The following is a 13,819-nucleotide window of genomic DNA, read 5'->3' as shown; positions in this document are numbered from 1 at the left end:
TATTATTTCATTTACTGCAAGAAAAGAAAAATTGAGAAAGTATTAGGGAAACACGCCTCTCCAGCAAATATCTATAAACATCAAAGAAATGCCCCCAGCCCTGCTTCTCGTCAGTGACGCTCACGCCTGTGACAAGGCATCCCCCCCAGGAACCTGCATTTCCTCCTCGGTCCCACCCTGGTCCATGAGTGTCGTGAACCAGCACCTGGCTGCTGGGCAGAGAGCTGGGGTCGCCAGGTTTCTGCTGGCAGAAACCCACCCTCGTCCGTAGCACAGTGCCAGCACGTCTCTGACGGCCAAAGTGCAGGTGCCAGGTGCGGGCCGCGATGCTGCGAAGATGCCATGGATGTCTCGCCACAGACCCAGTGACCCGCGGGTCCACACCAGCACTTCCATGGAGTCGGCACCAGTGTTGCCTGAGCCTTCCTCTCAGGCTCTTCCTGATTTTTATTTCCCTTTGGACGGCGGTGTCCCTGAGTCCCCCACACACCGGTGATGTTCCCCGTCACCTGTGACTTCTGGCAGATGCAGAGGAAACAAGCGGCACTGTTAGGGCCTTTGTGAGCTGCCAGTATCCCCGCTCCACCCACCTCCTGCCGTGGCTGCCCTGATGGGTGCTGAGATAGAGAATGTGCCCCTAGCATTGTCACCACGTCCCATCTCCCTCCCAGGTTCTGGCAGGGCGTGCGCTGACGTCACGGAACTGCCTGGGATTCCCTCTGCCCTGGGCTGGAGCACCCAGAGCCCAGATAAGCCCCATGTGTTTCTGCAAAGGCCCCAGCCTGTCTCAGGGCGGCTTTTCCTGGAGCAATTAGTGGGTGTGCATTTCATCACCCCACTCACTTCCCTAAATTCCCTTTCAACAACCCCCCTGACTATTTTTAAGAATAACAATAACAAAACACAGATGGAGAACCAGGAACTGTGTCATGGAAACTGATAACAGGGACGCACTGGCACTGAGCTCCAGGAGGAATCCTGGCTGCAAACACACACCCGCGGCCGGCTCGCCCAAGGCTCTGTGCGGCCAGAGACCAGGCAAGTGAGGGTGCCCCACACGCCCGGCCCCGCCTGCAGCACCTCCTGACACAGTGCCCAGAGAGGGTCCCGACTCCGTCCTGTGTGGAAGCTCAGCCTCTGTAAAGACACAGGCACACGTGGGCTCCCTGCCAGCCCTGCTCAGAGGCCCCGCTGAACCTGGCCCCTGCCCAAGACGGGACCTGGCACTCAGCTAAAGGACACAGAGCCAGGCTCTCTGCAGAGGGCTCCGCCCCCAGTGTGGAAGGCACCAGAAGGAGTCCAGGCTCCCACCCTCCGTGTGACTCTTCACAAACACTAATGAGGATTCCCCAGGAGGGCCCAGGTGCTCCTGGATGGGCATGCAGGACCCGACTTGTCCGGAGTGCACGGCAGCTCCTTACACCACAGGCACTTTCTGTGACACTCGGGCGGCACCACAGGGCCTCGGCACAACGCGGAGAGGAAGAGGGCTCTGCTCGGTGCGGGGTCGAACGGCCCCACCCAAACGCCCTGGGCTGCTGGTTCCTCAGCGTCCTCGTGCCCACCGTGCTGCTGAGTGCAGCGTCCCCCAGGAGCCCCACGCCCTGCTGTGCTCGGCATCTGTGGCACAAGACAGGGATGCCCCAGAATTTGAGACCAGTTAACTCTCTTCCCATTGCACTGGTTCAGCCTTGCAACAAAAGACGTCTGCAAAGAGGCAGGAGGAGCCACCTGCTCAGGAGGGAGACACGGTGGGGATTCCGGCAGCTCAGAACAGGCCCCACCTGTGGGGGAAGGGAGGCTGCTCGATGCATGAAGAGGGCTGGGCTCAGGTCCTCATCCAGCCCTGGCCAGCGGAGCTCCAGAAGAAAGGACTCCAGTCAGAACAGTGATTGTGGGGTCGAAAGAGGCCTAAATGATACAAACAGGGGAAAGACGGAGACACGACAAGGAACTGATGAAGCCATGGGTGGGTCATGGAGAGTAACAGTGACAGGGACAGGAGGGAGGCCTGAGAGGCAATGATGAAGGGGACAGAAGGGAAGTCTGAGGGGTAGTCATGATGGGATGTGGGAAGGCCTGAGGGATAATGATGGTGGGACGTGGGGAGGCCTGAGGGGTAATGATGGTGGGACGTGGGGAGGCCTGAGGGGTAATGATGGTGGGAGGTGGGGAGGCCTGAGGGGTAATGATGGTGGGAGGTGGGGAGGCCTGAGGGGTAATGATGGAGGGACGTGGGGAGGCCTGAGGGGTAATGATGGTGGGAGGTGGGGAGGCCTGAGGGCAATAGTGAGGGGACATGATGGGTGATAGTGACGGTGACAGTGTGGACACGGCATCTCAGGTCTCCATCGTGTTTGTGGGACAGGCCGCCTGCATGGCAGCCGAGAGCCGTCTTGCTCTCCACGGGCACAGGAGGGGCACGTCTGCTGAGGGGTAAAAGGGGAAGCGGCATGGCAGTGGAGCTTCCCCTTGTTGCCCACGGGCACCTGAGCCTTGGTGGGAGAGCCTGGTGGGGGGCGGGAAAGTTCCTCAGTGTGTCCCCAGCCACCCAGGTTCTCGTGGGGACCACCACAGCCTCCTTTGCTCTCTCTGCCTCCGTCTGTGGCTGCTGAGCCCTCGGGAGGGGAGGGGAGGAGGGCCGGCCTCATGAGAGCTGTCGGGGCCTAAGGAGCCAGCAGCCTGTACCCCACTCCTGTGGGCTGACAGTGTGTGTCACCCGACCCCGTCACAGCACCGGCCCAAGTGTGTTCCACAAGGTCTCAGACACTGCAGGGACACACGGCTGGGACCGGACACAGCCCAGGCACCCTTCAGTGCCTTCCCGATGCCCCACAGCAGCAGCTGACAGAGAGCGGGAGAGACAACCCCGATGCCACTCAGCAGAGGACGGCACAGCAACCGAACCACAGAGGAGGCCGCGCTGCCCAACCGTCCACACCGTGGAGAAGAGCCCTGCGTGGAGCTGCACTCACCCCGCAGACACGGCCTGTGCTGCAACCCTGAGGAAAGCCACAGCTTCCCCTTTCACAGGTGGACAATGGGCCCATCCCGGGGGTCGGTCTGAGGCCACGTGGCTCACTGGCGCTGGGCTGAAAGACAGTACGGACCCCCCACTCCTTCCCGCCATGAGCACTTCTGACCCATGAGGTCAGCCACAGCTGCCCGGCTCTGCCCTTGCTATTCCGGGGGCGGCTTCCTTGGGTATGGTTGCCAGTGACACCTACGGTTTCCCATACCAGCTCTCTGCTGATAATTTCCATCTTCTTATTCAGCTTTTCCACAGACACACAGGGTTTTTTCCCTTCACGGCGCATTTTGAATTGCAGGTAACATGTGACCCTCACGGCGTGTGGGAGAACCTGAAAGAGGAAACTCACTTTGCTTAACGTCAGATGTCCCCGCAACAGGATGTGGTGAGCTGTTATACCACAGTTTCATTTAATAAGGAGGGTTTTTTTCCCCTTCTATTAGATTTTTCTCTAAAATGCTCCTCAGGTGGAAACGATTGTTTTTTCCTAACACTCGAGTGTGGCGTTTTGCATCCTTGCTGCAGGCCGGGTGCCTCCCTGGAGGCCACGTGACACACCCACACTCGCACCCACCTCTCTACACACATCTGGAATGGAGTGAAGGAGGACATCAGTGTGTTTTTAAATATAAAAACTACCAAGTCCAAGTCCACGGGCAGGCGTGGCTCTCACTGCCCCACCTATGGATCTTCTCCGTGCCCCTGCTGGGGCCACACGGGCTGTCACTGGCTGTGCGTAAACAAGCCGTAGGCGAGACGCCTTTCTCAGTCAAGTATTCGACCTTCACCTAACCAGTTTCTTCTTTTTGATCATCATTTTGAAAGAAAGTTGACATTTAAACTTCACCCTGTAGTGAGCTACCCAAAGTTCACCTCTTAAGTTTCACGCAGGAGTTTCGTTTCTCTGCGCTGAGAACGATGAGGACCAGAACAGAGCTGTGAGGGCCTGAACGTTGTTTGATATATTTTGCCCCCTCTCTGCCTGGCTTGGAAGCAACATTTTTCTGCATTTCTGAATGCTTGGTTTCTGAAAGCAATTAAGGATCTTACATTTTAAGGAATGAACAAACTACCCTTTTCCCCAGCAGTTACGCAGCCCTGCCTGGCCCTCCGGGCACCTGCCTGGCCCTCCGGGCACCTGCCTGTCTGCTCCTTGCAACCGTCCCAGGAGGGGCAAAGGCAGGCACTGTCGTCACCCATTCTGTCCATGGGACCACAGAAGGCTCAGAGAGTGGGAATGGCCGCCTGGGACCCCAGAGCTGACAGGGCGGGGCTGCCCTTCACTGGGGTCTGAGCCCGGCCGGCTCTGCTGGGCCCTGCACAGTTGCCCAGATCCTCCCAGATGGTGGCCTGGGCCCACTGGACGAAGCCACAGTGTTAGATGTGCGTTTGTTCTTTCAGTACTTACTGGGAAAGTCGTGGAGAGCTGGAATGGGCCTACTGGCTGGTGCCTGGGGGGCGACTCAGACCCCGGGACAGGAGGGGTCCCACCCTGCCCGGCCAGCTCCTGGCCCCAGATGCCCATCCTCTCTCCTCCATATCTGCTCCCCTGTCCCTTCCCTCTCTGGTCCTCCCTGTTTCACCTGCAGGGTGCTCAGAGCCCGAAACTTGGTGTATCTGAGGTGAGGGAAGGCTGGGGGCGGGGGGTGTTTACTACCACTTTCCTTTCCTGCGGTGTGCGCCTTTTAACACAAACAAAACACACACACACACCAGCAGACGCCCCCCCCCCGCCCACAAAACACATCAGCAGACGCCCCCCCCCACAGACATCTGTAGACGCACCCCCCCCACACAAAACAAGCACATCAGCAGACGTCCCACACACAAAACACACAGACATAGACATCAGTGGATGTACCCCCCCACAAAAATCAGCAGACAGCCCCCCACACACAAATCAGCAGATGTCCCCCTACACACACAACACACACACATCAGTGGACATACACCTCCCCACAGACACACACATCAGCAGACGCCCCCCCCTTACACACACACATAGACATAGACACCAGTGGATGCTCTCTCACACACACACACAGTCTTCTGCTACTTGGCTATACTTATTTTTCAGTCATTTCTCTGGTACTAGCTTAAATGTGCCTTAAGCATTTTTTATGTGGGGTTGGGGGAGGCAGGTGGCCAGTGGAGCAGGACGTCGCGCTGCCGCTTGCCTTCCGCTATGCTGAGAGAGCCACCGGGACACGTCAGCATCTCCCCTGCTCTGAAATCAGCACTGAGATGCACCGAGTCGCTTCAGAGGCATACGCAGAGGCAGCAACACCACGCAAGGCCTGCTGACTCTCCAGCTCTGACATTTCGTCCGGACCTCCCGGCAGTGCGGTGCGGGATTCCCTCTCATGAGGGGCCCGGAGGAGCATCGAGAAGGTTCTCGCCTGATGGGTTCCCGCAAGTTCCTCACTGCAGACCCTCACTCTACCAGTTTTGATTCCATTTGAAATCTGACTTCCAAGGGGCAGCCCTGCCGACTGTCAAAACGCCCCCCTTTCCTGGTGTGTGCCCTCCATCCTCGCTTCCTGGGGGCAGCCGGTTTCTTGCTGTCTGGACAACAGAGCTCTGCCAACACCATTTATCTCGTCTGTCCAGGACTTTATCACCAACTGTCCTACTTCCGGCTCCTTTGCGATAGCGTATGTGTCTGTGTTTGGCTGTGACTAACAGGGCCTCTGAATAAAGTGAAAATAATCCCACTTTAAGCTGCAAGAGGAAAGACTCACAGATGGAAAGTCCTTCACAGACAGAGACCCAGGATCCTGAAATGCAGCACGTCCCTTACATGTTCTGAGAGTAAAACTTCAAACATACAAGCCCTGGGAGGAAAAGCAATTCCTAAAACATGGCAGAAACAACGTAAAAAAAAACTTGCTGTTTTTTGTCCTAAAAACTGACCTAAGACTGGGCGTGGTGGCTCACACCTGTAATCCCAGCACTTTGGGAGGCCAAGGCGGGAGGATCACTTGAGGGCCAAAAGTTCAAGACCAGCCTGGGCAATGTAGTGAGACCCCATCTCTACAAACAAATGTAAAAATGAGCCAGACATGGTGGTGTGCACCTGTGGTCCCAGCTACTTGGGAGGCTGAGGTGGGAGGATGGCTTGAGCCTAGGAGGTCGAGGCTTCAGTGAGCTGAGATTGTACCACTGCACTCCAGCCTGGGTGACAGAGCGAGACCATCTCAGGAAAAGGAAAAAAAGCCTGATCTCCTGTTTTCCAGGAGAGCCCGAGCCTTGTAAGGGTTTTTCAGATGGTAATGAAACAACTTGGAAGTCAGCAATTCCTAAGGATTTTCTGACTCTTCTCAGACTAAAATTCCCCCACTTTCCTGCTGCCTTGTTAAAACCACTGCTCAGAGATCTGTGAGCAGCCACCAGCCGCTGGAGGCTCTGAGGCCTGAGGCGAGGTCTTTGCGCCTGAACACTCTGATGGAACAAGGTTTAGCCAAAGGGGGCCTGGAAGGGCCCGTCCTTGCCTTCTGCCCAGTCCTGCAGGGCTCAGGGCACGTCCTGGGGGCCAATCTGTGGGAAGAGGTTTGACTGAGACCCCTTTCTGCTCTGTGGATGAGTGGACTCTTCGGCATCTCACACGGAGAAACAACTTCCTCCTGGATCGGAGCCCAAGTCAGGGATAAGGTGTCTCCTGCCTGCACTGTGAGCACCAGCCGCCTTGTTACAGAATCACCGGCCATCTGCTGAGGGACACTGGGTGCCGGGGTCCTAACACCCCACAGAGCACCCGGCACAGCTCCTTGGAGCTGGCTGCTACCCTTAGTCTTGTTTTGAAGACAGGACTGGGTGGTCAGGTCAGCCCATCCTCACACCACGGTGAGCAGCAGGGGCAGGAGCAGCCTTGCTGTGGGCCACACCCCGGGCAGTGAGCAGTGGCTCCTTGGGGAATCTGAGATTTTTCCAGGTCCGTTTTCTATATGGCTGAATGATGTGGCAAAATGTTTGTCAAGGACACCCTCTTGGGTGCTTGGATCTGCCTCTTTCATGAGTGAGACGGGGGTGCCAGGGACTTCCTGGTGAACCCTCAGTTACCGCCCATCAGAACAGAAGCAGGCAGTGCAACACAGGCTGGGCCCGGGGGCTCCATCGCCCTTGACACTGCCACGCTCAGCTTCCAGGCGTCCTACTGTGCGCGTGTGCCCCTCCTTCACGTTTCTGGGGTTCATGCGAACATTAGTGTTGTTCTTCCCTTTCTGACTCCAAGAATTGACTGTGCCTGTCATTGGATGAAGTGGCTGCCATGACTGTCGACCGGGAAAGTGATGGGAAAAGCTTTTTGGACACAGCTGAGCTGCCTCTATCTGGTCACCCGCACGCCGGGCCCATGCAGTCTGCTCTGTCCCTGTCCCTGGCAGAGCCCATCTGGGAGCGGTGGTGACCATGCCACCTGGAGACCCACTGAGCACCAGGGTGCCGCACAGACAACGATGCCCTCAGGCTGTAAGCAATGAAGAGCCGGGAGAGGCAGCACTAGAATTCTTTTTAGGAACTGGATTTGGGTTTAAAGAATAAGCAATGTGGTTCAGCCATGCTAACGCAAATACACTGTTTAATCCTTGCATTTAAAAAGTTTAAGTAGCACAGATGAAAGCCATAACTTGCATAAAAGATTTTTATGTCAAGTTTTAAAAAGCGTATTTGTTCATACAGGTACCAACAAACTTAACTGCATAAAACACATTTAAAAGCATCTTCCCTCTTTTTCAATGGTTATGTCAGTTCCAATCAAGAAACCAATTGTGCTACGAATATTAAAGTCTAACAGTATTTATCTGTGACCGCTCAGCAAACTGGACAGTTTGGCAAGGACACAGGCCTCAGAATTCTCAGACATCAGAACGTCCTGCAGGACTGCTCCTTCTTTAGAGCTGTCATTTTCCTTTACACTAAAGCAATACAGGAAACAAAAAAGGTTGTCATGATGCCACCCACGCCCTCCGGGGGCATGTTCCCATCGCCTCTTCCTGTGGCAGTGTCCCCGTCCGCCTCACTTTCCGTCCAGCAGGCTCCTTCTAAGGCCCACCGCCCCACTGGACACGGCGTCATTAAACCCGCAGCAGGAACGCAGTTGTCCCCAGCTCATTCCACTTTCCTCTGAGGGACAGAAAAGTGCATATTCTTCATAGAGGACAAGTCATCAAAAATAACTTTTTAAAAAGAGCAAAACAAAACAGGAAAGACATTCTCCTCCATTCCTATAACTAAGAGATAATTATAAAAAGTATTTGCTAACCTTCCCAGAAAATACACCTTTAGCTAAAGTTAGTCTTGTAACCTAAGAGGGTAATAATTTGGGTAGGACACAGATAGAAACAGAAATATCTCAGGCCAAATCCTATTCTTAAATAACTAACTTCTAAGATGTCTCCCAATGACGTCTGCTGTACTCCGCTCTGACAATACCTAATAATTCTTGGAGTAAGAATGCCATTTGATGGTGGTTGAAAACCTTAATGAACATATGGATTTTCAAGGCTATGACGTTCATTACAAGTGGCATGATAGATGTATTTGCCAACTCTTTTATGGTTTCAATGAATTGCTGAATACACAGCTTTCAATTTTTCCATCTGACATACACATTTAGACTTATATGGCTCTTGTTTAAGGTATTACAGTAGATATGAGCTAAGTACATAAAAATATGGTTAAAGCCACAAATTAGAGATCAGAAAATAGGAAGCGAAGAAGAAAACGCTTTTGTTCCACTGTACGTATATTGTGTCTGATGCAAAGAGCCGGCTTCGGTGTGTGCACCAAGGAAACTCAAGAGGCTGTCTCTCATGTGGGTTTTTTAATTTTTTGAGAAGAAGTAAACTCTTAGAAAGTCTACCATAAATGTTTCCTCCTTCACAAGCAAGTCTCTGGATTTTCCATAACCTCCTGTGTGTAGCCTCCACCATGGCCTCCTTGGTCCACCCTAAACTGCCTGACGCTGCCAGGCGCCTGGCTTGGCTGAGAAACGGGGCAAGAACAAGGGCGATTCTGCCACCCCACAGCCGAGGAACCACCACATTCTCAAAAGGCAGGGTCGCAGCGTCTCTAGCATCCTTCTTTACGATTCTGCATTTTTCAAAGATGCTTTGTAAAGCAGTGGAAAATAACAGCTTCTCAAGTTTCATTAAAAAGTAAGTTCTCAAGTCCGGGACCTATTTCAGCCTTCACTTATTTTTATCTTTTTCATCGCAACAAGCCACTGCCACAGGGCCTGCTATTTTTGGAAGGCGAGGACGGGACAACAGAGGGATGGTGTGACAAGTCACGGTTTTCATAAAACAGGACCCTCATCTGGACGCAGCTGGCGCTGGGGAGCGGGACCGCCACTCAGGACGTCAGCCATTAAGACAGAGTAATTTTCCTACCTTAACTGCCTGCTTCCTTATTTAGCCTGAATGTTGCACAGAATGCAAACGCCGTGTGGAAACTCCGGGGTTCAGGTACAGGACCACGTGCCCGGGAGATTCCAACAGGCTGTCCTTCCACTCCCCCCCCACCCCATGCTGTGACGGCACGCGGGCGTCTGTTTCCACGGATCTGGTCCACCGTCTTATCTGTGCCAAACTGCCATTCCAGTCACTCACTGGGATCATTAAACCACCACCCGCAGTCCCAGGGTTTCTTTGTTCTAGGAAATATATGTCCCCGAATTATGAAAATTCCCAAACAGAATTAACAGAATTGAAAAAATAAAAGTGCTAAAGCTCTTTTTAATGAAGATGAAGGGACCCCGAGGAGAGTGACCGGGTTGGGTCTGGTTAGGTTCTGCTTCCTCCTGTCCCTCCGCTACAGAAACATACAATTCTTCCTCCTGCCTGTTCCAGGGGGAGACGGGCACTTGGTGTGAACCGGCACTGACCATGCAGCCTCCTTCTCTGTAGGGTGGTGGAGAGGGTCAAGATAAAATGTCACCATGTGAAGTGTGTAGCAGCAGGAGGGCAAAAGCTCCATGGGCAACTCAGAAGCCAACACGCCCCTGGTCCCCGGCCAGGCTGCAGGGGTGTGAGCCTTGCCCCACCTGAGCCCCCATCCACCACCACCGCCCACCCACCACCACCACAGGTATCCTGTTGGCCAGGGACTCCCAAAGGAGGCAGCTGGAGACCACCACTCCTGTGGGACGGGAAACTTGCCTTCCTTCATTTTTTCCTTTTTTTTTTTTTTTTTTGAGACAGAGTCTGCTGTGTCACCCAGGCTGGAGTGCAGTGGCGTGATCTCGGCTCACTGCAATCTCCCAGGTTCAAGTGATTCTCCTGCCTCAGCCTCCTGAGTAGCTGGGATGACAGGAACCTGCCACCACACCCAGCTAATTTTTGTATTTTAGTAGAGATGGGGTTTCACCATGTTGGCTACGCTGGTCTCAAACTCCTGACCTCGTGATCCACCCGCGTCGGCCTCCCAAAGTGCTGGGATTACAGGCGTGAGCCACTGTGCCTGGCTTGCCTTCTTACTTATTTTTAGAATCAGGGTCTTGCTCTGTCTGTCGCCCAGGCTGGAGTGCAGTGGAATGATCTCAGCTCACTGCCGCCTCGACCTCCCAGGTTCAAGCAATCCTCCCTCCTCAGCCTCTCAAGTAGTTAGGACCACAGGCGCATGCCACTACGCCTGGCTAGTTTTTAAATTTTATAGAGACAGGGTCTTGCTATGTTGCCCCAGCTGGTCTCCAACTCCTGGGCTCAAGTGATCCTCTGGCCTCAGCCTCCCAAAGTGCTAGGATTATAGGCATGAGCCACTGTGCCCAGCCCCAACCTGCCTTCCTAAGCGTGTCTTTCAACTAAATCTTCCTCGTACCAGAGAATTAGCCATTTTGTTAGGTGTGAAAGTTGCACTGTGGCCATGTAAGAAAATGGCCATTTAAAAAAGATACATGCATCGGAGGCAGGTCGGGGAGTGGGGGCGGGGAGTAAGGTTCGGGTTTTTTTTATTCTGTCACTGGCTGGAGGTGCAACTGTTCGATCATAGCTCACTGGAGCCGTGATCTCCCAGGTTCATACAGTCCTCCCTCCTCTGCCTCCTGAGCAGCTTCTGAGCGCCAACACACCAGGCTAATTTTTGCATTTTTTATAGAGATGGGATTTCACCATGTTGCCCAAGCTGGTCTGGAACTCCTGGGCTCATGTGATCCTCCCACGTCAGTCTCTCAAGCAGCTGGGACCACAGGTGTGTACAAGTGTGAGCCACTACACCGGACTAATTTCTAAAATTTTTGTAGACATGGGGTCTTCTATGTTGCCCAAGGTGGCCTCCAACTCCTGGCTCACCACTCCTCCCGCCTTGGCCTCCCAAAGTGCTTGGATCACAGGTGTGAGCCACTGTGCTGGCTGGGAGTTTGATTTTTAAACATCTCAGCAATGACAACTAGATGGGAATGCCAATCCCTGCAGCCACACCTGGAGTAGCTCACAGCTGAACCTGGGCAGCGCCTGGAGGAAACTCCCCCTCCGTTCACTAAGCCCCATGCACGTCCACGTTCACCGTGGAGACCAGCACGGCTTTCACAGAAGGAGCCTGAAGCGCAGTGAGCAGCCGGCTCAGGTGGGGACACGTCCCCGAGAAGGGACAGAGGCTCAGCACACAGTGAGACGAAGGACCCGTGGGCTCTACAGTGGCCCGTCCTGGACCTGGACACGCACATGGCACAGCCAGCGTACCCTCAGGCTTCACCACACCACGCACCTCCCCTCATGGCGAGTGTCCACAGACCACCGTGGGTGTCGTCTGGAGCTCTGCAGCACACAGGCCACACACCCCCAGCACACACCCCCAGCGGATGCAGCCCCAGTAACGTCTGGGGAGCCCTGGGTCAGAGGGAGGAGACCAGAAGCCCCAGGGGAAATGGCCCCCATGCCTCAGGGACACTCGCCTTGAACAGTACTTCTCTAGCGCTGCCCATGAAAGACAATGTCCACGCCCCCGCCAGCGGGACAGCACGTGCCCCTCACCACCACAATGTTTTCGAATCGTCACTTGAATCTTTAAGAGGTGCTTCTATACCAGTTTTTAAAGTGACATTTTCTTTGAGGTTTGGGAATAGCCCGGAGTCCTCAGAAGCCCTGGCGGATGATGCGGGTATCTGGGAAGGTGGGTGGGAGGCAGGTGGAAGAGCAGAAAAGGGAGCAGGTCATCTCCCTGCAGACCCTACAGGTAGGGGCCGGGAACGGCATCTCTGCAGCGGTCTCAGTGCCCTGAACCCCGAGTCCACCCCCTGGCATCCTCTGCTTTACGCCGAGGGGAGCTGACACAGCCTAGCGGTGGTTCTGGGTATCGAGAGAGGAATTAAAATACTGGCAGTGCTCCTTTTTATTGTAAGGGTTTGGAAGTGATACCATTTTTAAAGTGCTCTTTAAAAACATGGCAGATACAACTCCCTGTGTCTCACGCAAAATTCCCGCCAGACCCTCTCCCATCTTACAGGCACATGAGCCAAGTGGGTACGGAAGGCGATTTGGTGTGGGTGGGGTGTGGACCCACGGTCAGGACGCCCCTGCAGGCAGCACCCCACGTTCACACAGGAAGGCTGTTTCTTTCAGTGGACTCAGTGGCCGTCAGGGTGCCTCCCCACAGCACAGGGAGAAGGTGCCCTCAGGACCTCCCTGACATACAAAGAGGCTGAGAGCTCGAGTGGGATGAGATGTGACTCCTGTGTGCAGTTCTCATTGTTCAAATGGCAGCCACAGCCCAGAGCCCAGCAGAGGACACAGATGGTGCATCCAGGTGGACAGACTGCAGCTCAGCAAACAGGAGGCACACGGGGCCCACCGACTGCAGGCATCTCCTCCTGCCACACCTGTGAGTCCACAGCCGCACAACGGCCAAGGCTCTGACCTCGTGGAGCCACGGACACTGCTCTGGCTCCAATTCCTAGCCAGGGTCACTTCTCCTCGGGAGGCTGTCTAGAAAAATTCACAGCAAAGCAAAAGCTCGGGGTGTGTGGGTGTGGCGGAGTGGCTGTTGTTCTCATAAAATCCCCAAGCCTTAGTCTAAATTCCACATGGTGGGAGAAGTCCCAGTGCCACGTGGCGCCTGGATTTTGCTGCAGTCAGACCCTTGTCCGTTTCTTTACCTCCCAGGGCAGTGCCTGTAGCGCAATTTCAACGAAGTCTAAACACCTGCCAGTGTTCTGGGGCCAGGCTGCTGTCTCCTCAAGCCATCCTCCCTGAAGCCTGCTCCTCCCGGGCCTCCCTCTCAGCCATGCCAGGGGTCGCTTGGCCGGAGACAAGGCACCATTGCCGGACAGGCTCCCGTGCCTGCCTGCTCCTACCAGCATCCTGGGATGGCTGCGGACATCTCCGCTGCGTCCTATCCACTGGGCTCCTGAGCCAGCACATAGTGTCCTGCTCTCCCCAGGTCCGTCCTGTCCTCTGCCCCGGGTGGCCTCTGCTCCTGGCCTCCCTCAGAAGCCCCGAATCCTGCCAACTCCCTAGGCGGGTCCCGGACCAGCAGCAAATCCATCTGCATCTCCCAGCTCCACTGCACCTCCTGAGCTTCGAAAGCTCTCCTTGGGTCACCTCAGTGCCTCACCGGCCGGCCCCCCACTGACAGCCTCAAACGGGGAGCCTCAAACACAGGCAGCTCCCCGTGCTGCAGCCAGGCAAGCACCTCCAGGAGGCAAATCTAGGCCCTGCCTGCCTCAGGAGCTCAGGGCTCAGATGTGTCCTGGCAGGAGGCACGGTACCTCTTGAGCTGGCCCTCTACCCCTCCATGGCCCAGGCTACGTACATCTGGGCACAGCGAGGCTTCTCCCCAGGGCCGCCCCGGACGCTC

The 13,819-nt window shown here is 55.0% G+C and overlaps 1 protein-coding gene across 1 annotated transcript in view; it reads right to left on the bottom strand.

The window, feature by feature from the left end:
* Positions 1-327: 327 nt before the first annotated feature.
* Positions 328-13,819, bottom strand: part of NFATC1 (nuclear factor of activated T cells 1) — a 119,756-nt gene continuing 106,264 nt past the window's right edge. Inside the window, 1 exon segment of the mRNA XM_030925778.1 lies at positions 328-518. Coding sequence (XP_030781638.1) covers positions 448-518 — 71 coding nt within the window. The 3' untranslated portion in view covers positions 328-447.

The sequence above is a fragment of the Rhinopithecus roxellana genome, chromosome 21, assembly GCF_007565055.1.
Source record: "Rhinopithecus roxellana isolate Shanxi Qingling chromosome 21, ASM756505v1, whole genome shotgun sequence".
Taxonomy (NCBI): Eukaryota; Metazoa; Chordata; class Mammalia; order Primates; family Cercopithecidae; genus Rhinopithecus; species Rhinopithecus roxellana.
Note: the sequence above shows the minus strand (reverse complement) of the source record. Positions and strands in the feature narration are given on the sequence as shown.